The sequence below is a fragment of the Aspergillus vadensis genome, assembly GCF_003184925.1.
Source record: "Aspergillus vadensis CBS 113365 unplaced genomic scaffold BO88scaffold_15, whole genome shotgun sequence".
In the NCBI taxonomy this organism is placed as follows: domain Eukaryota; kingdom Fungi; phylum Ascomycota; class Eurotiomycetes; order Eurotiales; family Aspergillaceae; genus Aspergillus; species Aspergillus vadensis.
Window position 1 is genome coordinate 49,032 of NW_020292053.1, and position 21,802 is coordinate 70,833.

The 21,802-nt window shown below is 50.7% G+C and overlaps 7 protein-coding genes across 7 annotated transcripts; 2 read left to right on the forward strand and 5 right to left on the reverse strand.

The window, feature by feature from the left end:
* Positions 1-1,570: 1,570 nt before the first annotated feature.
* BO88DRAFT_416162 (uncharacterized protein) lies at positions 1,571-2,005 on the forward strand (the record flags this gene model as incomplete). Its single annotated transcript, XM_025708235.1, has 1 exon — positions 1,571-2,005. The coding sequence occupies one exon, from the start codon at positions 1,571-1,573 to the stop codon at positions 2,003-2,005; it is 435 nt and encodes a 144-aa protein (XP_025561582.1).
* A 3,185-nt stretch (positions 2,006-5,190) lies between these two features.
* On the reverse strand, positions 5,191-7,247 carry BO88DRAFT_405814 (opsin family protein). Its single transcript, XM_025706988.1, has 5 exons — positions 6,684-7,247; positions 6,564-6,630; positions 6,015-6,502; positions 5,828-5,962; positions 5,191-5,771 (listed from the first exon to the last, which is right to left on the reverse strand). The coding sequence occupies exons 1-5, from the start codon at positions 6,827-6,829 to the stop codon at positions 5,690-5,692; spliced, it is 918 nt and encodes a 305-aa protein (XP_025561583.1). The 5' UTR covers positions 6,830-7,247; the 3' UTR covers positions 5,191-5,689.
* A 624-nt stretch (positions 7,248-7,871) lies between these two features.
* Positions 7,872-9,449, reverse strand: BO88DRAFT_390680 (F-box protein; the record flags this gene model as incomplete). The annotated part of the gene is made up of 1 exon (XM_025704962.1): positions 7,872-9,449. The coding sequence occupies one exon, from the start codon at positions 9,447-9,449 to the stop codon at positions 7,872-7,874; it is 1,578 nt and encodes a 525-aa protein (XP_025561584.1).
* A 407-nt stretch (positions 9,450-9,856) lies between these two features.
* BO88DRAFT_367780 (isoleucyl-tRNA synthetase) lies at positions 9,857-15,154 on the reverse strand. Its single transcript, XM_025704083.1, has 4 exons — positions 15,064-15,154; positions 13,569-15,019; positions 13,391-13,434; positions 9,857-13,176 (listed from the first exon to the last, which is right to left on the reverse strand). The coding sequence occupies exons 1-4, from the start codon at positions 15,134-15,136 to the stop codon at positions 10,152-10,154; spliced, it is 4,593 nt and encodes a 1,530-aa protein (XP_025561585.1). The 5' UTR covers positions 15,137-15,154; the 3' UTR covers positions 9,857-10,151.
* A 353-nt stretch (positions 15,155-15,507) lies between these two features.
* On the forward strand, positions 15,508-19,544 carry BO88DRAFT_436243 (putative kinesin family protein (BimC)). The gene is made up of 2 exons (XM_025709548.1): positions 15,508-18,280; positions 18,330-19,544. The coding sequence occupies exons 1-2, from the start codon at positions 15,644-15,646 to the stop codon at positions 19,260-19,262; spliced, it is 3,570 nt and encodes a 1,189-aa protein (XP_025561586.1). The 5' UTR covers positions 15,508-15,643; the 3' UTR covers positions 19,263-19,544.
* Positions 19,545-19,581: 37 nt separating this feature from the next.
* BO88DRAFT_405817 (uncharacterized protein) lies at positions 19,582-20,930 on the reverse strand. Its single transcript, XM_025706989.1, has one exon. The coding sequence runs from the start codon at positions 20,850-20,852 to the stop codon at positions 19,704-19,706; it is 1,149 nt and encodes a 382-aa protein (XP_025561587.1). The 5' UTR covers positions 20,853-20,930; the 3' UTR covers positions 19,582-19,703.
* Positions 20,931-21,149: 219 nt separating this feature from the next.
* On the reverse strand, positions 21,150-21,777 carry BO88DRAFT_488851 (anaphase promoting complex subunit 11). Its single transcript, XM_025712646.1, has 4 exons — positions 21,563-21,777; positions 21,469-21,500; positions 21,343-21,406; positions 21,150-21,290 (listed from the first exon to the last, which is right to left on the reverse strand). The coding sequence occupies exons 1-4, from the start codon at positions 21,702-21,704 to the stop codon at positions 21,253-21,255; spliced, it is 276 nt and encodes a 91-aa protein (XP_025561588.1). The 5' UTR covers positions 21,705-21,777; the 3' UTR covers positions 21,150-21,252.
* Positions 21,778-21,802: the final 25 nt, after the last annotated feature.

The following is a 21,802-nucleotide window of genomic DNA, read 5'->3' on the forward strand; positions in this document are numbered from 1 at the left end:
TCGCTAGGACCGGCACTGGGTTCTGTCCCAGATGCCGTCAGAAAAGAGTCACTATACCTAGCTTAGCCCCCGCGGTTGTCATCCCTGATAGGGATATAGAACCTATACGGGTGACAGGTTCCTCATATACAGAGAGATTCAATATTTACTGCCCAGCACTATAAGAATCAAGCATAACCTCTGCCCCCGGGTACGCAAGGTACAGGGCTCGCAGAAGATCCAACTCCCAGTCATACATATGACAGCCGACGGCGGAAGAATACAATCGAGAAATTGATGAACCGCCATAATGCCGCTATCGACTGCACCACGAGAGCAAACCTGACAGTCATGGCCTGCAGATAACATCTCTATATTACGACCGATCAGTGAGCACAGGCAGTGACTACCAAGTTCATCTTCCGGGCCACATAGGGTCTGGATAGTATGCCAACATCGCTTAGGGCAGGTGGTTGAAATGGTGCAACAATACGCAAGGACTGTCGGTGGTCGTTCCTAATATTCCAAAGGCTCTGGACAATTTGGATACTACTCCCGTAGTAGTAAGTCCGGGGACCGAAGGGTATATTCCTGGAATAGCAGAGCTCGTGGCATGGGTGATTCCTCGGTTCTGCACCGGCCTCTACATGTCTGTTTTGTCGCTCTCCTAAGAACTACACTGGTGAATCGTCTGCTACGCGTCTTTTTCTTGTCCTGTCTCTTCCACTACGTCTGCCGCGACGCCTCCCGCGGTGTTGTCTAACAGCTTTCCTGTTGCCTCGTCCTACCTGGCGATCACGTTCGACGTTATCGAGTACAAGCGTTGTCCAACCATTATAAATCCCCCGGTCAGGGTTATAGTGGCTGTCGGGCCGTGAACGGCGCTGGATAGCGCTGCTGCGTCTTGGTCGCGCGATCGATACTTGGTCTAATCCAATGAACAGTCCAGTCCGGAACTCGACACAACTACGCGAGGCTATCCTCGTGACTTGACTTGGTCGGCTTCAACCTCGCAACCAGGTGTTTGGAACATGTGTCATGGCCAAGGAAAGTAAAAGCCCATATAATTTTTTCAGATAGGGACTTGTTCGAGGAAATGACAGCGAAGAATGAGGCGGTCACAGAAATAACAGTTATCATCTTTGACTGAATGTGGAACAGTGTCTTTCGGAGGATCCGGAGCCTCCATATTGGAATATAGGAGGCAAGTCAACCTCCATCGTGCTTGGATAATGGTAGACACTGAACCGAACTGGAAATTTCTTCCCTAAGCGAGAACAGGGTAACCTTCACTTTCGTGGAGGAGATCCCACACCTGATGCCTTCCGCTGGCCGCTGGAATAACTGGATCCAACAGACCGAAGATTATCGATACCCTAATATAGTATTAAGAGAGTCGTCCGTTCTCCGAAGAACTTGCCGAGGACGAGATGCAAGGAGATCTCGGCACTTTATTATATGCCTCGTTCCGGAGGAACGAATCCCATCATAACGACGGAAATAGGCTGTGGGTTTTGCGATTGATCCTTGAGAACTGTCGAAATAAAATGGCGGTTACAGCGGAAAGGATGTGACAATTGTCACTCCTTACATGGCACAGGTAGTACGTTATCGGCAGACCCTATTCGCGCTCTCCAAGCGAGGCGGTCTCTCAAAGGCAGAGCTCCCGAAAGTTTCGACTACGGATTTAATGCAAGGCAAGGAGTCGAAAGTCATTATAAATGACTGGGTGATCACTTCCGCAAATGCTTTTTCGGACATGGGATTTACCATCGACAGCCACCGTGGAAACGTTGGTATGAGCAGAATGACAGAAGTCATGCTCAATATCCTTCCTGCGCGCGTGGGATCCGACGCAAAGAGCATGCCTCACGATCCGCAGACTGATCACTTGGGTGATAGGGTGAACTCGGAAGTTCCATATCCATGCCCATTTGTTCAGTGGTACTCGAGTGATCGAGAAGTGCATAATTACATGCAATTGTCGGTTTCGAGTATTCCGTTCAGCGCTTGCCCCATATACTAATGTACTGTAGGCCCGACAGAAGAGGGAATTTTCAAAGCATTCAGCTTTGCAGGAAAAGAAAACTGCGTGCGTTTAGGGCGCTAAATTTACTGAGGACGCGGCATGGCTACGGACATACGCATTACCAATAGCAGTGCCATCCACAATATCAAGTACCCTGGGCCTTTGAACATATGGCCTGCCCAAAGAGACCGTTATGGATGTACAGGGAGAATACTGTGTCTTACAGATACTTATCCAGCACATTGGACAGGCTATGGGGAAGTCGGTGTCTTTCGCTCCCGGTTGATCGATGTAAATTTGGCGATTTCAAATCGTCCATGTATCCCAAGGGGTATCGCAAGGTACTCGATATCAGGGTACCTCAACGCACAAGGTATCCGTCCAATGCCCTGTCTTCATGGTGGAGCACCCGAAAGGCAATTACACATGCCCAAATCTGCATATTGTGAACGTGTCCTGAATGTCCCGAATGAGGCTTCACTCTCTGAAACCCGGAGCTTTTTATGATCTCTACCACTACACGGGCCTGGAGAAATGGACTAGCGGCATGGTCTGTTGTTTCAAGACCTGGGATAACGAGTAGCATCTGGTACCAGAAGACTGGAATCCTCCGATAAAGGACGAGCAGATAGTCGTTCCTTATGGATACATGATCGATAAGGGCATAGACCCGAAGGTGTGTCTACTTACATACTATCAAAAGCACCAACAGGAATGCCTAACACGGTGCTGCAGAAGTGAAAGCCTGTCGTTGTAGGTACAACATGGATATCAGAATAACAAGATCGTTCATATGCCGATTCGGGTTTTATACCACCCACTGCGTACCCGAAACTGAGACAAAAACTTATTTACGAAATTGGTGATAAAAGCAGCACCCAAAGACACCCTATACGGAGCGGACGCAAAGTGACTATTGTGCGTCCCGAAAAAAGACATTAGAAGTTCATTTCTTGCGCCAGACGTGACCTGTAATGTCTTCCCTAGCTAGCATTCGTATTGATGTGCGCGGACGTGGGCTGCTCAAATTTGCTGAGAGACTTTACACTGAAGAGAAACAGAACAATGAAATGCCCTTTCTTTCCTGCAGCGTCGTCGTCATCAACGCATAGTGTTGATTTTCGACAGTCCTGGACAGGTGCTGGCTTTATTTGGAGACCCCAGGGAAGATGAAGAGAGCTGGGATGGAAACCAATAAGTTTGTGTTTTTCTCCCGCTGACTTCGAGATAGCCGTCGCTGCCTCGTCTTTGACTGTGGACTTCCAGAACGGCAAATTGACTGATTGGAGAACTGCAGTTTGCGTCACAATCATTGAACTTATCCTTCAGTGACTACAAGAGTTTCCCGCTCTTTCTAGTCAATCAGACCAACTCTTCGTTTCCTAAATGGCAATCCTTCAAGCCTAGCTCGAGCTCTTCTTCTCAGCGTGCTCGATGCGCAAAACATAGCCCTAACTTTTCTGATGGTTCGAAGGAAACAACTATCTGCGAAAGGCTTCTACAGCAGGACCAGGGAGAGACACCAGACGAAAAGTATCACTGAGTGAGGGGATGGCCACGCTATAGAACTCGACACCGGCGGCCTAGTGTGGCACCGGTTTAAACCCAAATGGGATATACCTGGACTTGAAACAATCGGGTGGGGAGGGTAACGATAATGTCCTTGAGCTGACAACAGGGAAGAGGACGAGGGGGCAAGTTGGCCTTTCTTTCGATGCTGAATGTCGTTTGTCTTTTGATATGTTGGAGCTCGCTCAGGAAACGATGGTGGAAGTCTCATCGCTCTGCACAGCCAGAGTGACATCCACATTTCCTGACCTCATGACGCTATAACCATTGTCAGTGTGGTTATAAACAAGCCGGCGTTGTTCAACCCCTTCGACGTTGCATCCTCTCCCAGATCTGAGATCCAACGACCTGATACACCGCTGAGAGCTGCTCTCGTTTGGTACCTGACTGAAGAAAGAATAGGAACAGGTGTACCACTACAATCAAAACAACAAAGATGAGATAATATAAACGTCCCTACATCTTACCGACAACCTATAAGCGGTTGATGGGCATGGAACTAGACCAAGAGACTCTATACAGGTTATCAGAACTACCATCCTACAACGCTACAACATCTATATAAAGCTATCAACACTACCTCGGGGGTATGTTCCATATCCTACGGGGCATATGAGGTACCTACTGAGTTCATCGACGCCTTCGAAGCTGTTGAAAACCGAATAGTTATATTTTATCCCAAAAACCATACCAAAGGCAAACTCAATGCAAAGCTAAGCCGCTATGGAAGTTCGACGGCTTATTGTCGGGCGAAGTCAAAGATAGACGTTATCGTGAATGGGTAATCTTCTGTCGACACACGTACAACATGAAGGGACGCTCTTGTCACTAAAATTGTTCTACTTCTGGATAATGGCAACGGATTCACGTCCACATATAACCGTATATTCAAGAACTCTGATGCGTCATCTGCTGAACTACATACTCGCGACTAAAGAAAGCAGTGTGTTCAATGTGTTCATCTATGGCCCGGAGCGTTTATGACGCTATTTCGGTGACGGTCTGGCTAGGCCGAGTACCACAGATTATACTATCCTTGCATGGTCAGACTGATTAACTTTGTTTTTTATGCTTGATAAATTATTCTGCTTGTATCAGGAGGGATAGATAAGCTCTGTCTGGTATTCCACGCATTCTACGTGAAACTATGGCGAGATATCGAGTACGGCTGCTTACATGATTCATGTAGAGAAAGTAGAGAATGAGAGGTTAGACAAATATAGTCTCGTTTTTTTTATCTTCGATTATGATAGTAGTGTATTGGTGCAACATTTTGGCAACTTCCTTCTTATCGGAAGTATAGCTAGTAGAGTAGTTACGTTGATGGAATATCAGCTTGCGAGTTGTGTTTCATCAGGACTAGCAGAACAGGGCCACAGATCAGGTGACTACCTGACTACCTTGGTGGTTTGGCAAATCCCCGTTTGGACTAGACAGGGGTCCAGATCTAGGAATAATCCCTGCTGTTGTATTTATTGATCAGATGACGAGGATGATGATGGTAGTGGCAGTTGCAAGGTAGTACAGGAGGCCTACTAAGTTGGACGAAGAGATTCTGTTTCAAAGGGCAACTACTGTTATGGGTTATCCTGGTCTATATTTAAGGGCGGTAGTCAAGTTTATTTGTTATCACATTCTGATCTTGTAGATACGTTCCTGAACTAGAAGTTAAGGTAAACCAACTACACCATACAAAAGCACATGTGCGTTAGACAGGCAGCTCAATATCCAAACGCCCAATTTCGTCCTAACTGGAAACAGGAAGACAACTATACACAATGTGCAATCAAAAGACAGTGTTTCTGTAGAAAGAAGTAGGGTTGATTATTATCCTTCAGGTAGATAAATGCCACCACGCGTAACCGAAACTTTTTTTTCACTGTGGTATTCGGGGCATATTAGGGTCATCTGGCTTCATATGATGCTGAAAGTGTCATGTCATGTCATGTCGTGATCATTAAAGAGTGTACGTATGGTAGTGAGATGATGAAAGGAAGGTCAGTGTGTAAGCATTGTAGCGACTGGCACATTGATTGGCGGACCAAAGCATTGTATGACCGAAGACGCGCCACCCATGTAATCTTGAGGCACCTGATAACCGGGGTGGCTTGTTTATGCTCCGTCTTCTTCGCTGATGCGGATGGCACCCTCGTTACCCAGACCGTGGGACCAGAATCCGTCAACATTGAGGGTACTAATATAGCAGTTAGTTTGATGCTAAGTTCCAGGCCAAGGAGCAATGGTACATACATTCCAGGAGCGCCGTCGTGTGCAATAAGCAGCCAGTATCCGAGAATACCCTGCGAGAAAATATCGTAGATGGCGAAGAGGATAGTCTCGACATCAACGTTAATCTTCAGAGCCAAAGCTCCCGCAGCGAGGGCACTAGTCCAAGTCAGTATACCGCTAAACGCACCTTGAGCTGAAGGGAACTTACACTGGGTACAGGAGCTTGACAAACAACATGACACCCGACAGAGTTCCGAAGAACCGCTTGGTCTGAACGTCCTTGTTGCTGGCTGCCCGGCTTCCATGGACACTGATATGGTAGACCGTTGTCAGGTATCCAATTGCGCTAATAGTGAACCAGACCCATCTGCGCGAGGAATGGCCGGCATAGGTGCCCAAAATTCCCGAGCCCAGCATGATAAAGTCGGCCGCGATGGCGATGAGCAGGTGAGCTCCAGGCAGACCGGAGAGCAGCGACAAGCTGATGAGGCCCAGAGGCTCAGTCAAGAACCAAAGGACATAGCGGAGCCAGAGGATCTGGCGGTAGTATTCCTGCGTGGTGTTGGGGACGTGCTTGTTGTGCTCTTTGAGAATGTCGAGTTTCCAGTCCATGCCTTGTCCAGTCGCCAGAGCAAGGTAGACAATAAAGGAGATGGTGCTGGCGAGAGCAACAATAACATGGAACACACGTTTATTCTAACCAGACTGAGGTTAATTGCTTGTCTTGTAATATCATCACGATAGCTTGAGAACTTACGATAGGAACCCGAGCACCTAGAACGTAGAACACGAGAGAGGAGATACCCATGAGCACGGTGACCACCCTGTGTAACTCCATATTAGCTATACTTCACATCTCCATCCACAACGGTCTTACCATAGTGTCCGTTTCCCAGTGTCATGGAGCACCTGGAAGATGGGATCACTGCCGGGAACGACGGTGGGAATGGGCGCCACCGAGGAGGTAGGCGATGGCTCAGGCCAAGGCAGAGTTGGAGTCGCCTTGATGAAGGACTCAATCATGTTGATGGATTTCGACAGAACTATCGACACTGATGATGGTGTAGAGACAGTCCGATGCGAAAGGTTATTGCGGGGGAGATGAGCGTATATGAGGGGGATCGACTGGGTATTTAACGGGAACCGGGAGAGCCGAGATGCAGGCAGACCATGATCCAGTGAAGAAAAGAGGAGCAACGATTGGGATTCTCCGGTCCCCAGCGACCAGCGTCATGCTGACCTCGACGTTGTCGTCATTGAGATTTGAGAGCGACGGAGAACCAATCACGGCGGATGCGACCGCGGGCTTGAGGGGGAACCGTGTAACCGGGGAGGAATTGGTGCCGTGTCCATGTTTGTCTGGAACTTGGAAAGCTGGCTAGTCAGCAGTGGTTGCATGATACGAATGCGTCTCCGCTTAGGTGAAGATGGGGAAGATGGGAAGATGGAATGGAAGATGGGAAGCTCCACTGAGACGTTGCCCTCCCCGCGGCATGACGCCATCCCTAACTCGGGCATGACTCAGCTACAAGGTACGGTTTCATCCACCTACGATGTAGTCAAAGTTAATGATAATAAATATATTCATCATTCGAGAACATTATAATACTATTGTAAATACAAAGTAGGTTTCTAACCTAACGAGAGAAGAAAGAAGAAGGAAGGTACAAAGAAGACAGTTACTACTCCGTAGTCACTTGTGTATAGTCACCAGTTGAACATAGTACTTCCTTGATCTCCAAAAAAGTCCACAAATCATCTATCAGACGAGCTAGTTTACACAATACTTACTTTACATCGATTAGTTTCAAGTTACGGCGTCAAATAGAAGCGATCCCGTGATATGCATAGTCAATGTCCAGCAAGGTAGATCTTAGCGTGTATCATGCCTTCATGTTGCGATCTCACAGCTTCCACACAATTCCCGTTACTGCCACATCCTCAGGCCACACCACTCCCCCCTTTGATCTTGACAGTCTTCTTAACTCTGATATGCTAGTATGATTGCTTAACTCTTCGATCCCTTTACACACAGACATCTCTGCTGTCTCCATTTGCACCTGGCTTAAACCCCAGCTCTCATGATTCTCCTCGGTTTTCTTCGAGGCCACTTTTTCCTGATAGCACCGTCCTGAGGGAAAGACACCGCCGTGGCTCCTGGTCCGATGATTCGGAACTCCACGCCCGACGCACGGAACCTTCCCTGCAATTCCAGTAGATGGGCATCGATGATAGGGTCTGCTTCCATCATTCGATAGTTGGACCAATGACCCAGGGTACACTTTATACATCCTTGGCCGGGTGCTTGCTCTCTGACGGCGTACCGAAGATAGAGAGTCTTGAGCACAGGGACGGTCTCCGAAAGGTGTACCACCAGGTTTTCGAGTTCACAGCACAAGGCCAACGAGGACTGGATCAAGCAATCATCAATATAGAGATGTTGCAGCGAGCGTGGAAGCACCTCCCGAAGAGGGATGCTAGGGTTGTAGGACCCTTTCCCGACAAAGGGCAACAAGTTACCCCACCGTATATGGACAGTTTGGAGATTAGGAAATGCGGTCAACCTCCCGAAGAAGATAGGCGTTGGGTTTTCGGCATCCTGCTCAGTCAAGTCGCTCAGGAAAGTTAAATTCAAATGATGCAACGAAGATTGACATTGTTGTAAAGGCTGGTATAGGTGCGAGTGATTCAGGTAATCGTGCGTATGATTATCCCCCCAGTCCCCCAATTCGAGGGTAAATGACTGTAGCTTTGGGCACCTTTCCAGCAGACGAGAGAGATTAGGTAGGCCATCAGTGGATGCTAGGAGATCCAGATGGGTCAATGGGAGGACCAAGTCTCCAGGCATGTCAAATTGGGTTCGATCACACGCATTATGCACGTAAAGCTTTCGCAGCGATGGAATCCGGAGATAAGGGATCAGCCTCTTCAAGGGAATTGCGCTTTCAGTTTGCCCCCATTCTAGCAGATTTGGACCGTCGGCCAACAAGACGTGCTCTAGGTGCGTTAGAATCCCCAGTCTTGGGTTACTTGCCCAATGAATAACCCGTTCAAAGTGGACGGAACACTTGACTAGCATATTATCCTCCAGGATACAATACTGATCCCACTCTCCGGGTAATTCAATGACGAATCTCTCAAGATTCTTGACTTGCACCATGAGCAAGGCCAGCCAGGCATCTTCATATCGTTGGGCCTTAATCCAAATCTCGCGTTCTAGATCATCTTTGAGGTCTTGGCGCCACGCTCGGAATTTGCGGCGATATTTGCGCTTAGCATCTCCGAAGGGCAGCATAAATGGGAGGAATTTTTCTTCCCCAGGTGGCTTCAGCGGAGGTCGATGTTTCCACTTTTCCTCGCCATAGCTAGGGTAAAGCTCCAGGGAGCGGATCAAGGGAGCGAGGGTTGGATTCTCAAGCAGAGCTATTGTAAATCGACGCACAGGGAGATACTCGCTCCAACGGAAGTCACCATATTTGGCGTCAATATAATCGTTCAGGGGAAGCACGACATGTTGATATAGGTGGGGAATAAACAGGGAGTACCAATCCTTGCAAACCAGCACTAGTTGCGCATAATCCTGCCTCGTTAGAAGGGGAACAATCTGGAGAATAAGCTCCCCAGGCAGGTCGTCGAGTCCCATCCTCGATGTGCGATGTGATCGTTGATACAAGGCTGATAAGTTGTGTAGCCTGGGAAGATGATTTAACCACCTCGACCGGCGCTAGTCAAGGTTCTATCACCAAGCAAAACCCCTACATACACATAGACTAACTATACAGCAAACAGACTAGCGTCCCTTAGCCGATATTACATTTTTCAGTAGACAAAGACCGGCTGTTACTTGGTGCGCCGGAATGGTCATCGTATGGCGCCATCCAGGCAATGAGAGAGGCAGATAGTAGTATCTTGGATGCGCTAAATTTGCTATCTGGTCTACTAAATACCTCAAGGGCACGCCATATATTAAAGCCAGTGTCTCCTTGTGATAAGAAATAGCTCTGGCGCGGCAATATCTGGGGCTTAACAGCTGGGTCATCTCCTGAATGACTTCGGCCAGTTGTATCATTGATTTCGGTTCGCCCAATATATAATCTAGGGGTCTTGAGCCGGCATTGCTCAGGCCACGCACTTTCATGTTTCCACCACGCCCCAAGCTGTTCCGTCCCGCCAAGCGGAAAGACAGTCGCTTGATCGATTTTCGCAGGGATCATACCATGTATTACAGATGCCGCTAATGCTGGCGTGCCAGGGAACCGAACCCAGATCTATGCTAATTGTTACTATTATAATATACATGCAGCACTAGCTTGTACGATTCAAATGCTAACAAGGAACTGACCACTCAGCTCGATGCATCCAACTCCTGCACCACCTCCTCGCACCGCCCACACACCGTCTCCTCCGCCGCCTCTGACTCGGGCACCACATACCGCCAGCAGCGCGGACACTTGCTCGCCTGCGGGGTATACACATATACGGTGCCTGTGCCTCCGCTCGGCAGCTCGTACACCTCACTATACTGCCACTCCGCATTGCGGATGTCCTCCGGGATCGGCTCCTCGTGCGCCCCGAGGCTGACCGACGAGACAACAAACACATCAGGCAGTTCGGACTGGATACGCGCGAAGACTGATTCGCTTGTAGCGCCGTTAGGAAGAACAATGTGGACGAACGATTGCAGGGAAGAGCCCATCTGCTTCTGACCACGGGCCTTTTCTTGAATCGCCTTGACGACCGAGTTCACGGCCACGATGTCCTGGTAGTCTGCTTCCAGAGCCTGGTTCTGCCATTCAGAGGCGGGCGCGGAAACGATTCGTCTGAGCGGATGCTCGCAGTGCGTCTTGATGGCCTCGGGCGTGTGCTCCCAGGTCTCCTCGACCAATACCGGAGTGATCGGGGCAAGCACCTCTTGGAGGTAGTGGTAGATGTGGAACAAGGTCGTCTGGGCAGCCCGTCTGCTGGTGCTGTTCTCCGCGTAGGTGTAAAGACGGTCCTTGATAGCTTCCATGTAGAATGCAGAAAACTCAAGGTTAGCCCAGCGGTTGATGGCATTCACGGCCTTGTAGAATTCAAAGTTCTCGCAGGCCTTCTGGCAGGCTAGGACTGTATCGGAGAGATGTTTCAACGCGATGCGATCCACTTGCTGCAGCTGGTCATAAGGGAGACGATCCTGTGGACGGAAGTCGGACAAGGCACCCAACAACAACTTGAACGTCACACGGTACTTGTGCAGACTGGTGTTGACCGTCTGGAGAACTTGCTTGCCAATCACAACATCCCGCGTGTAGTCGCTGCTTGCAACCCACATCCGCAGAGCATCCGGACCAAGCGCGTCGTAGACCGGTGCCTGGTTCTCAGCCTGCTTCTTCCCCTTGCCTTTCCTCGGCTTGAGGGGAGGCAAGAGCGTTCCGTCCATGATCGAATCCGGCTGGATCACGTTGCCGATCGACTTGCTCATCTTGCGTCCCTCCTCGTCCAGAGTGAACCCGTGAGTGACAAGGTTCTTGAACGGCGCGCGAGGGGAAGCAGTCTGTCCGGAAGCGAGTTGGTGGGCGATGAAGGTGAGAAGGCCGGACTGGAACCATCCACGGTGTTGGTCGGTGCCCTCTAGGTAGACATCTGCGGGATATCCGCCGTCACGGTAGGGCAGGTCGATCTCGGTCCAGCTGGTGCCGCTGTCGAACCACACGTCCATGGTGTCGGTTCCGCGTCTGTAGCCGGGTCCAGAGGCATCTCGGAGAGCTGGTGGGATCCAAGCTTCGTCGTTGGCATCGTCTGTCCACCATGCGTCAATGCCACGCTCTTCGATGACGTTCATGATGTGGGACACGCTATCCTTGGTGAGCAGGGCATCGCCGGTGCCGCGGTGGTAGAGCGCCGGGATAGGGACACCCCAGGCGCGTTGACGCGAGATACACCATTCGCTGCGGTTCTTCACGAAGTTCTCCAGTCGCTGTCTTCCGGCAGTGGGCACGAAGTTGACATCTTCCAGCGCGGTCATGGCGCTGCCACGGATGTCTGCTACGTCGGCGAACCATTGCTCTGTGGCGCGGATGATGATGGGAAGCTTGGACCGCCAGTCGTAGGGATACTTGTGCTCGTATCTGTGCTTGGTGATCAGCAGGCCTTGAGATTCGACGTATTCGAGAACAGCGGCGTTTCCGTCACCCAGAACGCTCTTTCCGCTGAGCCTCGTCGGGTCACTGGGCATGGCCTTGTCGGTGAATTTGCCGTTGTCGTCCACGGGAGCGAATGTGGGGATACCTCGGGATAAGCAGGCTTCGTAGTCTTCCATACCGTGGCCTGGGGCGCAATGAACAAGACCGGACCCAGAGTCGGCGGTGACAAAGTCCGCGGCGATGATGGGTTGCGGCTCCGCATCGGGTCCCTTGAACAGAGAACGGTAAGTAGTTTGGTCAGCGAGCTTCGATCCAGGGATAGCCGGTACAATGACCGACAGATCCTCCTTCAGAATGCCCTCGAGATATTCCAGCCTAGACTGCGCGATGAGGAGATAGCCCTGTGTATCCGATTCGACGATGGTGTAATCCAAAGACGGGTGAACCGAAATAGCCGCGTTTGCCGGGAGTGTCCAGGGAGTCGTAGTCCAAATAACAGCGCTGATTTCCTTATCCTTGAGCAGGGGGTCTTGTGCCAGATGCTCCGGGATGCTAGCAAGAGGGTATTTCACCAAAGCAGCCGTTGACACATGATCTTCCTTGTATTCCAGTTCGGCCTCCGCCAGCGCCGTACCAGTAGACGGCGACCAGTAAACCGGCTTGAACCTCCGATAAATCAATCCCTTATCGACCATTTCACGAAACACGCCAAGTTGTCTCTTCTCGAACGCCTTATCCATAGTCTTCCAATGGTTCTCCCAGTCCGCCATGACCGCGAAGCTCCGGAATCCCTTCATCTGCGCCTTGACTGTCCGATCAGCCAATTTGCGCGCAGCCTTGCGTACCAACGCCGCGCTAACGGGCCCATTGTGTTCCTGTCCCTGTAGTTCCTTTTGCGCTTCCAGAGCCTTCAGCTCTATCGGCAAGCCGTGACAGTCCCATCCCGGTACGTATCGTATCCGCTTCCCCAGACCGAGCTGCACACGACAAATGATGTCTTTTAGTACTTTGTTGAGGGCATGGCCAACGTGAAGGTCGCCGTTTGCGTATGGCGGTCCATCGTGTAGGACGAACGGCTGGCTGGCTGGTCGTTCACGCTGTTGCCAGGCGTAGAGGTCGTCGGTGCATCGCTGCAAGTATTTTGTCCGATCGGCCGGCGTCACGCGTGCAGGGAACGTCGATTTCGGGAGCTTGAGCGTCGACGACCAGGACCGAGCGAGCGTCCGTGGCAGGTCCGGCATACTACCGCTGTATCATATCCCACTGTTTGAGTTTGGTGGGATTGGGCGAGAGGGTGGGTGGTTAGTCTGGTTGGGGAGCGGAGATTCAAATAATGTCCACCCATCTCCGATGCGGCCGCAAAAGGCGTGTATTTGTATTACGGTAAGTTACACAACCTACCAATAACATCCATTATTTATTGGGGGTACTGTCATTCAATACGGAAGCCAAAATTAGATACACATAGTAAACCCGAAAAGCAACCTCTCCATGTAGCAACGTTGGCTTGAATTAGTACAGTATTTCTATCAATGTATGCAATATCGATGAATCTGATGCTTGCCAGAAGACACCAACCCAAAACTCCGGCCCACCCTTGCGAGGAAACGATCACGTTAATAGATAGTCAAGCAGCTCACTGCGCCATTCTTCATCACCTCGAACAACAGACCAGGGAATCCGAAGAGCTCAGTATTGCCTAGTCCGCCGTCATGCGCGTCGTGGCCCGCCCTCTGCCCTTTGCCTGTGCTCTCTTCCCATCCGCCGAGAAATTCGACGCTGCTCTCTGGGCTGTCGCCCCACCCTCGGTTCAAAACCATGGGCCGCTGTAGAGCCCGCTCCTCCGCAGGGCTCGCATAAGATCCCCTCCAGGTTGACCTGAGACGCTCTGAAACCTCTTCATAACGGGTCTCGGAAGTAACAAAATCATCAGGCGAACTGAAAATGATCCTCCACCGGCTGCGGCGATGACGATTGAAAGGATATGAACCCGGCACATTTCCATGTAGGATGATCTTGGTTACCACTAACTGCGAATGGGGTGGGGGTGGAGTGGGGTCTCGCTGGTCAGATTCTGGGAAGGCTGGACCGGGCGTGGTGGGATAGGAGATAAATGCATCAAAGCCATGGTGGAAGTAGTTGAAGAAGCATTCAGACGGTAGTGACGAAGGATCCGATGCGTTTGGTTGGAAGAGTTCGTCGTCTGAATCATCAGACACACTGTTGTTTGAAGATTGATCGATGTCAGTAACATCTATTCCTCTGCCTGGAGAAGAGCCCATGTGAAGAGCATCCTCGCCACCGCTACGGCCGGCGGCTCGATGAATAGCTATTCTCCGGTCATGTTTACGGTAAATGGCATCAGGTGGCCCGAACTCGGCGACTAGGTCCTGAGGAGTGGTTTCTGACAGCGAGATAAGTGCAGGTGGGCTCGATCTTCGCACCACTTCGATCTTGCCGGCGCCAAGTATGAGAAACTCTTCGATCTCGTCCGGAACAGACTCTCGGCTTTTACTTGCCAATGCTGGAGAGCGCGGAAATTGCGGTTGCTGTGTGAATAGTTTGTTTCGAGATTCGGGCCAAGATGAGCCCTGGAATATGGCCATAGACGTTGCTGGCAAGGCTGCTGAGGAGGAAAGCAATGCTACAAAGTCACACTGATCGGACCATGCCGAATTTTGCAAAGGGAAGGAGAATGCGACACCAGGGTACGATAGCACATACGTGCCGTATGGCGACTGAGGGCTATCCGGAGGTATGTACTCTCCGGGATAAGATGGCCCAAAGAGACGGTTGTAGACATGGCGAAAGTTGGGGCCCTGCTGTGTCACGGACTGTTCCCCCGGCTTCACACCTTTCAGTACTTCCTGGTTCTTATAAACAAGTGCAATCTTGGAGAAGTCCAGCACCTCGATCAAGCGAAGTCGCTGGTCGGGTCCATCAAAGCGTAGACGAAGACCACTCGATGGAAGTTGCAAGGTTACTGGCTTGTTCAGGGGCTCTGCAGAAGAGTACGCAATATCAATAGCGGGGTATATCTGGGGATGGGCCTTGACGCGGCTTAGGACATTGTGAAGGGAGGCTCCGAGAGCTATGCGACACCGATTAGCCATGCCCAAAAATTAATGTGGTGACTCAACATGCTTATGAATCCCAACCCTTTCCCAGGGTAGATCTGAGCCTGTGGCGAAGGTCTGGAGGAAGTCATGTTGGGTTACGGCCGATTCTCATACTGCGGCGGCCGGCTGAGGAGGCGGTGGGTGTTAGTAGTCGGTAGTATATATATGTCAAGAGTACAGTATGCTGGATGGGCAAATCACCATCCCGTAGCTTAGATTTACAAAAGAGCAGCACCCTAAGCTGAATCAAGCTGATGCTTGGAACACTGAACACTGTCTGAGAAGAGTTGCGACAGTCAGGAGGAGAGAAGCCGTGGGGGGAAAGGCGATGAACGCATAGGACCGATCATGTGAGAGGGGGGAATGACGGGGGCCGGCACGTGGGCGGTGTGGCCGGTTTGTTTACGTTTTCCGTTTTGAGAATCCCGCATCAACATTGGTAAATACTCCAACCTCAACCTCCTTATCTGACATCCCCCACAATCGCCGCAAACTTTGTCGCCTTATGTTGATCAATTAATTTGTGATTTTGCGGCATCATTGCTCAGTGCATTGCAGCGACACGATACCTGTTACACTTTATCTTATAGTCCACTATGGCCGGCCCACAACGGCCTGCCTCTGGGCTGCCAACAAGACGTACGACAACTACAGCTACACGCCCAGCAACACGCCCATCGACGCGACGAGCCGGGTCCACGGTGCCCTCTTCGACCAGAGCCAACTCTCCAGCAGTTACTGCGAAAGCGCCCCCTAGTAGCTCGCGCGCGGTGAAATCGCCGACCGAATCATCCACCACCAGTCTTATTGCGAAGCGCAAAGAAAGAGACTATGAGCGTGAAATCAACGAAGACACCAGTATCCACGTTGTGGTAAGATGCCGCGGCCGCAACGACAGGGAGATCCAGGAAAAGAGCGGAGTCGTTGTGTCAACTCCTGAAGGAGTAAAAGGCAAATGCGTTGAATTATCCATGGGCCCAAATGCCTTGGCCAACAAAGCGTACACATTTGACAAGGTCTTCTCAGCAGCTGCCGATCAGGTGACTGTATATGAAGATGTTGTGTTGCCTATTGTTAATGAAATGCTTGCTGGATACAATTGCACAATCTTCGCTTATGGACAGACGGGAACCGGAAAAACCTACACAATGTCAGGCGACATGACGGATACCCTGGGCATACTATCAGACAATGCTGGTATTATTCCGCGTGTGCTCTACTCACTCTTCCACAAGCTCCAAGAAACAGAGAGCACGGTGAAGTGTTCCTTCATCGAACTATACAATGAAGAGCTTCGCGATCTGCTAGCATACGAGGATAACCCGAAACTCAAGATCTATGAGAACGAGTCGAAGAAGGGCCATGGAAGCACGCTTGTTCAGGGTATGGAGGAGACATTCATCGACTCAGCGTCGGCTGGAATAAAGCTGCTCCAGGAGGGCAGTCACAAGCGGCAAGTAGCAGCAACAAAATGCAACGACCTGAGTTCCCGGAGTCACACGGTTTTCACTATCACCGTCCTTACGAAACGAATTACCGAGTCCGGCGACGAGCATATCAGCCACGGAAAGCTGAACTTGGTCGATTTGGCTGGCAGTGAGAATATCCAGCGCAGCGGTGCTGAAAACAAGCGTGCGACTGAAGCTGGTCTAATCAACAAGAGCTTGCTCACTTTGGGTCGTGTGATCAACGCCTTGGTCGACAAAAGTGCCCACATCCCATACAGAGAATCCAAGCTTACCCGCCTGCTGCAAGACTCTCTCGGAGGCCGAACAAAAACATGCATCATTGCTACGGTCTCACCATCCCGTAGTAACCTGGAGGAAACTATTTCCACGCTGGATTATGCATTTAGAGCAAAAAACATTCGCAACAAGCCCCAGATCAACTCAACGATGCCGAAGAAGACGCTCATTCGTGAATTCACAGCAGAGATTGAAAAGTTGAAGGGAGAGCTTATTGCTACTCGACACCGCAATGGCGTGTATATGAGCGTCGATTCCTGGGAAGAGATGCATATGGAGAGCGAATCACGCAGGATCGTAAATGAGGAACAGCGTGCAAAGATCGAGTCCATGGAATCGAGCTTGCGACACAAGGTTCAGGAACTTTTCACGCTCACAAGCAATTTCAACGACTTGAAGAAGGACAATGAAGAAACACGTGCTGCTCTTGCTAATACCAATGATGTACTCGAGCAGACTGAGATTGTTCTCAAGGACACCAAAGCTCAGCTCGAGGAAGAGGAAATGCTGCGCAAAGCGCATGAGGAGACAGAAGCGAAACTTCGCGATATCGGCGCAGGTCTTTTATCTACTCTGGATACGACGGTGGAAGATATCAGTGGCTTGCACGCCAAGATACAACGCAAGACCGACCTGGATGCCACCAACAAGCGGGCCTGGCAGGTGTCTACTGCGGAAGTGTCCAATGTCGCTACGGTGATTGATTCCAAGGTTGAGGCGTTCCAGGAGCAACATTCCGAGCTTGTGGAAGCTATGTCCGAAAAGATCAACGAGTTCGTCACGCGTGAACTCGGCAATATCGAATCGAACCAATCGCAATTGCTTCAATCGGCAGGCCTCTTCGATAAGGCGGAACGTGAGGCGAATTCTCAGACCACGGGCGCGCATGATGAGATGAACGAAGTGCTCGAAGAGATTAAGGATCTACGCGAGGATGTTAAGCGTAAGGTTGGCGAAGGATTGAATGGCCTCTCAGCTGCAGCTGCTCGCATTTCCAAAGAGGTTATCGGCGAGTTCTCCGAGTTCCATGCTCAACTGCATTCTTCTTACAGTGCTCTTGGCAAGGATTTGAAGACCGTGTTCGAGGATATGGTCACGCATCTCAATGGACAAAAAGCAGAGATCAACAAGTTGCGATTGGAGCTCCAGGAGGCCAATACCAAGGCGGTCGAAGCCAACCGCCGGGCATCTTCACACTTGGCACAGACCCTTGAGGAAGAAAGTGCCAATGCTGAAGCGGAGCGTGACCTTTTGATGTCGCAGATGAAGGCTTTGATTGAAGAGTCCCGGCAGAGGCAATTTGGCCGCTTGAAGGGTAGAGTGGAGACAATGCGCACGGATCTTACATCTTCTGGAGACTTCCTGGAGCACGCCACTGCGCAGTATGACCGCCATGTTGACGAGTGGGTGTTCAAGTCGGAACAATTTGCCAAGGATGTCACTGCATCGAAAGACGACATCAGGTCAAGGATGCAAAGTGACTGGGAGGTAAGTTTTGCTCTCTGGATACTTGTGCCCACTTATACTAATATTGTAGGTCTTCGATCAACGCAATGCTTCTATCCAAAAGGTTACAGAGTCGGTCCACGAGGAAACGGTCCGTATTGTTGATGCTCAGGTGAACAACATGAGCAAACAAATGGAAGCACTGGACGATTTTGTTGCCAAGGCTCGCTCGCAGAATGGCCGTTACCGTGACGCCCACCTTTCAAGCCTGCAGAACATGTCATCCAATGTCCACCAGTCATATGATTCTGTGAACACACAGTTCACGGAGCTTGGTGGCCGTCTAAGTGAGCTACAAGAGGGTGCAATTCAGCAACAACTCAACCTGCAAGAGTCGACCATGCCACTGTCGGATGAAGTCCGCAAGCCATTGACCGATCTTCGGGAGAACATCAGGAACCGAGCCTTCGAGGAATATGTCTCCACTGGCGTGACTCCCAGGAAGCGCGCCTACGACTATCCGTCCGACCTCCCTCGGACAGAAGGCCATGATTGCTTGAAAACCCGGATGAGGACATCGAGACAGTTCACGGCACTGCCATTCAGTGGCGAAGATCAGCTCCCCACCCTTGACAGCTCTCCTGGAACTCCCCCATCCAAAGGGTTCGTTTTCAACGACACCTCGGACGAGGTAGGATCTTTACCACCCAAAACCGCGGTTACTCCTTCCAACACGGGCCTTAGGGAAGTCGATGCAAACGTCGTAAAACCGCGCGCATCTAGCGCTGGAGACCGCAAATCATCTACTGCGAGCGCGGAAACCCCTCGGACTACCATGGACCTGACACCGGAAACCGAGGACACCGACCAACCGCCTGCGAAAAGACGCTGCTCCAACCTCACGACTGATAGCAAGCTCTCGCAGAAGAAGTTGACGAGGAAGATGGCTGGGATGCTGGAGGGGCCGGAAAACGTTCCTCCTCCTTCCAGCGCTAGAAGGCTGAGAAACCAGCCCTTCAATTGATCTCGCATGTGAAGTCCCTCTTTTGTTTTGCTGTGCATGGATATTGCATGTGTCGCTTGGTGGTAGCAGGCGTTATGGGATACCCTAATACCCTGGGATTTGTCCTTTTTGCAGAACGACAGGTTGTTTGATATTGTATTTTGACTGGAGGTTCGGAGACGGTCACTGACTGGGTGCTTGTTTTGAATGCGGGATGGGTGATTTGTGAACTTTGCAATATGGTGTTTAGGAGTTTGTGTTACAATTGTTTCTGGTATAGATACCTCGTCTGCTACAACAGAGATTAGCCATTTGTGGCTATGTGAATGCGTCATGATTTCCGCTTATCAGTAGACCATAGAATGTAGTATGTAGGATGGTGGTTGCCTAAAAGTAGTGCGTATAATGATTGCCATACTACATGGGCTCCATGAGCCAGTTCTGACAACTACACTTGCTAGCTCAACCTTCTGCAGACTGTCCCTCATTCTCCCCACCACCCTCAACACGAGTCTCGGCTTCGATCGGCTCCTCAGTGGTATCCGCAGGAGCACCCTCGACATCCCCTTCTTCATGCAGTCCTACATCACCCTCTACTTCCTCTTCCGCATCATCCATCTGCTCCTCCGCACCAATAACCTGTCTCAGCTCCGATAACCGCTTCGCGAACTGATCCATCATATCCTCCAACCGCTGACTACTCCTCTCTCGATCTTTGTCCTTCCCCGGCATATTCATAGGCAGTCCTGCCGTGCCTTTGATCTTGAGCATCAAACTCCCGTTCGGCGGCTGTCCCCCAGACGAGTTATTATTATTATTTTCAAAGGTAGGCGCCGAAACCAGTTGCGTATTCAGCACCTGCCAGGCAGGGGATAAACTGTGTGCGGAGGTCACGGTGTATTTCTGTGCTGATGATTGCTGTTGCTGTTGCTGTTGTTGTGGAAGGGAAGGTGGTCCTGTTCCCTGGGCTTCGTGAGCGCTGGCCGCGCCGCCGTCGGTGATTGGGACTGTCGTCTCGGGATGTGTACCATCTGGCGAGGCGTAGTCTATATCGAGGATGATGTAGTTATCGCGAACACCTGGGATAGGGTCCGGAAGGAGGGACTCCTTCCTCTGGTGGGCGTATTCATCGTCTTCCGGGTATGTGCCTTGTTCACCACTGTCTTGACGATTGTGGTCTTGTGTATGTTTGGATTTACCCTTTCCGTTGGCTGCGAAGAGGTCGGGCTCGGATTCTAGGGCGCGTAGAGCTGCCTCGGTCACGATGTCTGTGTCATCGTCGGAGAAGATGTAGTGTACTGTGGGGTGGTGGTATTCGGAGGAGTTGGCGTCTTCGATTAAGGTGAAGAAGGGTTGGAAGGTGGTGTGCGATGGTGTTAATGTTGTCTCGTGGGGCTTTTCGTGCTCGGTAGGGGCGTGCACTGGTGGAGCTGGAGCTGGTGCAGGTGCAGCTTCGTGGGAGTCGTGCTCCTCCGGAATGTCGGTGACTTGTTGGGCGGTGCCGGGCCGGTCGATGATGCTCTGGGGGCGAGATCCTGAGGTGCGGCGGACTGATTGGCGGGAGGGTGAGGAGGATAAGGGAGATGGGGAGGTGTGTTTGGGAAGAGACATGTCTGGGGGGAGGAGCTACATGGTTAGAATGAGTGATAGAGAGGGAGGATGGGAAGTGAGAGCGTGGCAGGGCAGAGCCGGTACCTGAGATAGTAACTACTAACTTATCTGGGGAACTACTTTAGTCTTAGTCTTACTTACTAGGAAGTTGACTTGCCGCATTCGTCGCGGATCATCTGCTGCCTTATCGATAGCGTCAGGTGACCCGATCGGCGGTAAACAGAGTTGTTGTTTATTGTGCACGGATGTTGGAGTACTGGGGTTACCAGTGCTCAAATGTATATAAAGTAGTATAATAATAGCTCTATGCTAGAAGAGAATACAGTCGCAGGGTATCATAATTTACAGGGAGCCACCAACGCCTTCAACTGTCCACTGAGGTTGTCGAGTACTGAGGTTGCTATTCATCCTCCTCGTCGTTTTGCTTCCATTCGAATTCTGCAGCTAGATTTAGCACTCGTAGATAAATGCAGGGATATTAATGACATACTCTGTCTGCACATGGGACAGAGTCCCTTGGAGGACTCTTGTTGAATCCAGGTCATGAGGCAGTGCTGGGTTGGCTAATGTTAGTGTTTCGTCTTCACGATGAGAACATCAAGATCCACAATCGCACCATATGAAAGGAGTGACCGCACTTTCCCAGCACTGTGAAAATTTCCCGGTTAATAACCATGCAGTTTGAAAAAAGGGGAGTATTGTTGACATACGAAGCGAGCAATCGTCACCTGGGAATTTACAGGTCGGACATGTGCCATCAAATTGAACCCGACAAATACCACACACTTCATCGTCGGGCATATCCCAGCGCCAAGTAGCAACGGCGTTCCACTCTTTAATGGTGACCTTCATGGCTGAGGAGGATTGATTGGATTGCAATGGGGGATCTCGTTTAGTGTCGGGACGAAGGGGACGGAGGTTAAGGGAAGGTGGTTGGAAGGGAAGTGGAC

Coding starts and splice junctions, on each gene's coding strand:
- BO88DRAFT_405814 (XM_025706988.1), bottom strand. CDS start 6,829: ATGATTGAGTCCTTCATCAAGGCGACTCCAACTCTGCCTTGGCCTGAG. Junction 5,963..6,014: donor GTCAAGCTCCTGTACCCAGT/GTAAGTTCCCTT, acceptor GACTTGGACTAG/TGCCCTCGCTGCGGGAGCTT. Junction 5,772..5,827: donor CACGACGGCGCTCCTGGAAT/GTATGTACCATT, acceptor CTGCTATATTAG/TACCCTCAATGTTGACGGAT.
- BO88DRAFT_367780 (XM_025704083.1), bottom strand. CDS start 15,136: ATGACTTCCTCCAGACCTTCGCCACAGGCTCAGATCTACCCTGGGAAA. Junction 15,020..15,063: donor GGGATTCATAAGCATGTTGA/GTCACCACATTA, acceptor GGTGTCGCATAG/CTCTCGGAGCCTCCCTTCAC. Junction 13,177..13,390: donor GCTTTTCGGGTTTACTATGT/GTATCTAATTTT, acceptor GATATGATACAG/CGGTAGTATGCCGGACCTGC.
- BO88DRAFT_436243 (XM_025709548.1), top strand. CDS start 15,644: ATGGCCGGCCCACAACGGCCTGCCTCTGGGCTGCCAACAAGACGTACG. Junction 18,281..18,329: donor GGATGCAAAGTGACTGGGAG/GTAAGTTTTGCT, acceptor CTAATATTGTAG/GTCTTCGATCAACGCAATGC.
- BO88DRAFT_405817 (XM_025706989.1), bottom strand. CDS start 20,852: ATGTCTCTTCCCAAACACACCTCCCCATCTCCCTTATCCTCCTCACCC.
- BO88DRAFT_488851 (XM_025712646.1), bottom strand. CDS start 21,704: ATGAAGGTCACCATTAAAGAGTGGAACGCCGTTGCTACTTGGCGCTGG. Junction 21,407..21,468: donor GCGGTCACTCCTTTCATATG/GTGCGATTGTGG, acceptor TAGCCAACCCAG/CACTGCCTCATGACCTGGAT. Junction 21,291..21,342: donor CTGTCCCATGTGCAGACAGA/GTATGTCATTAA, acceptor ATCTAGCTGCAG/AATTCGAATGGAAGCAAAAC.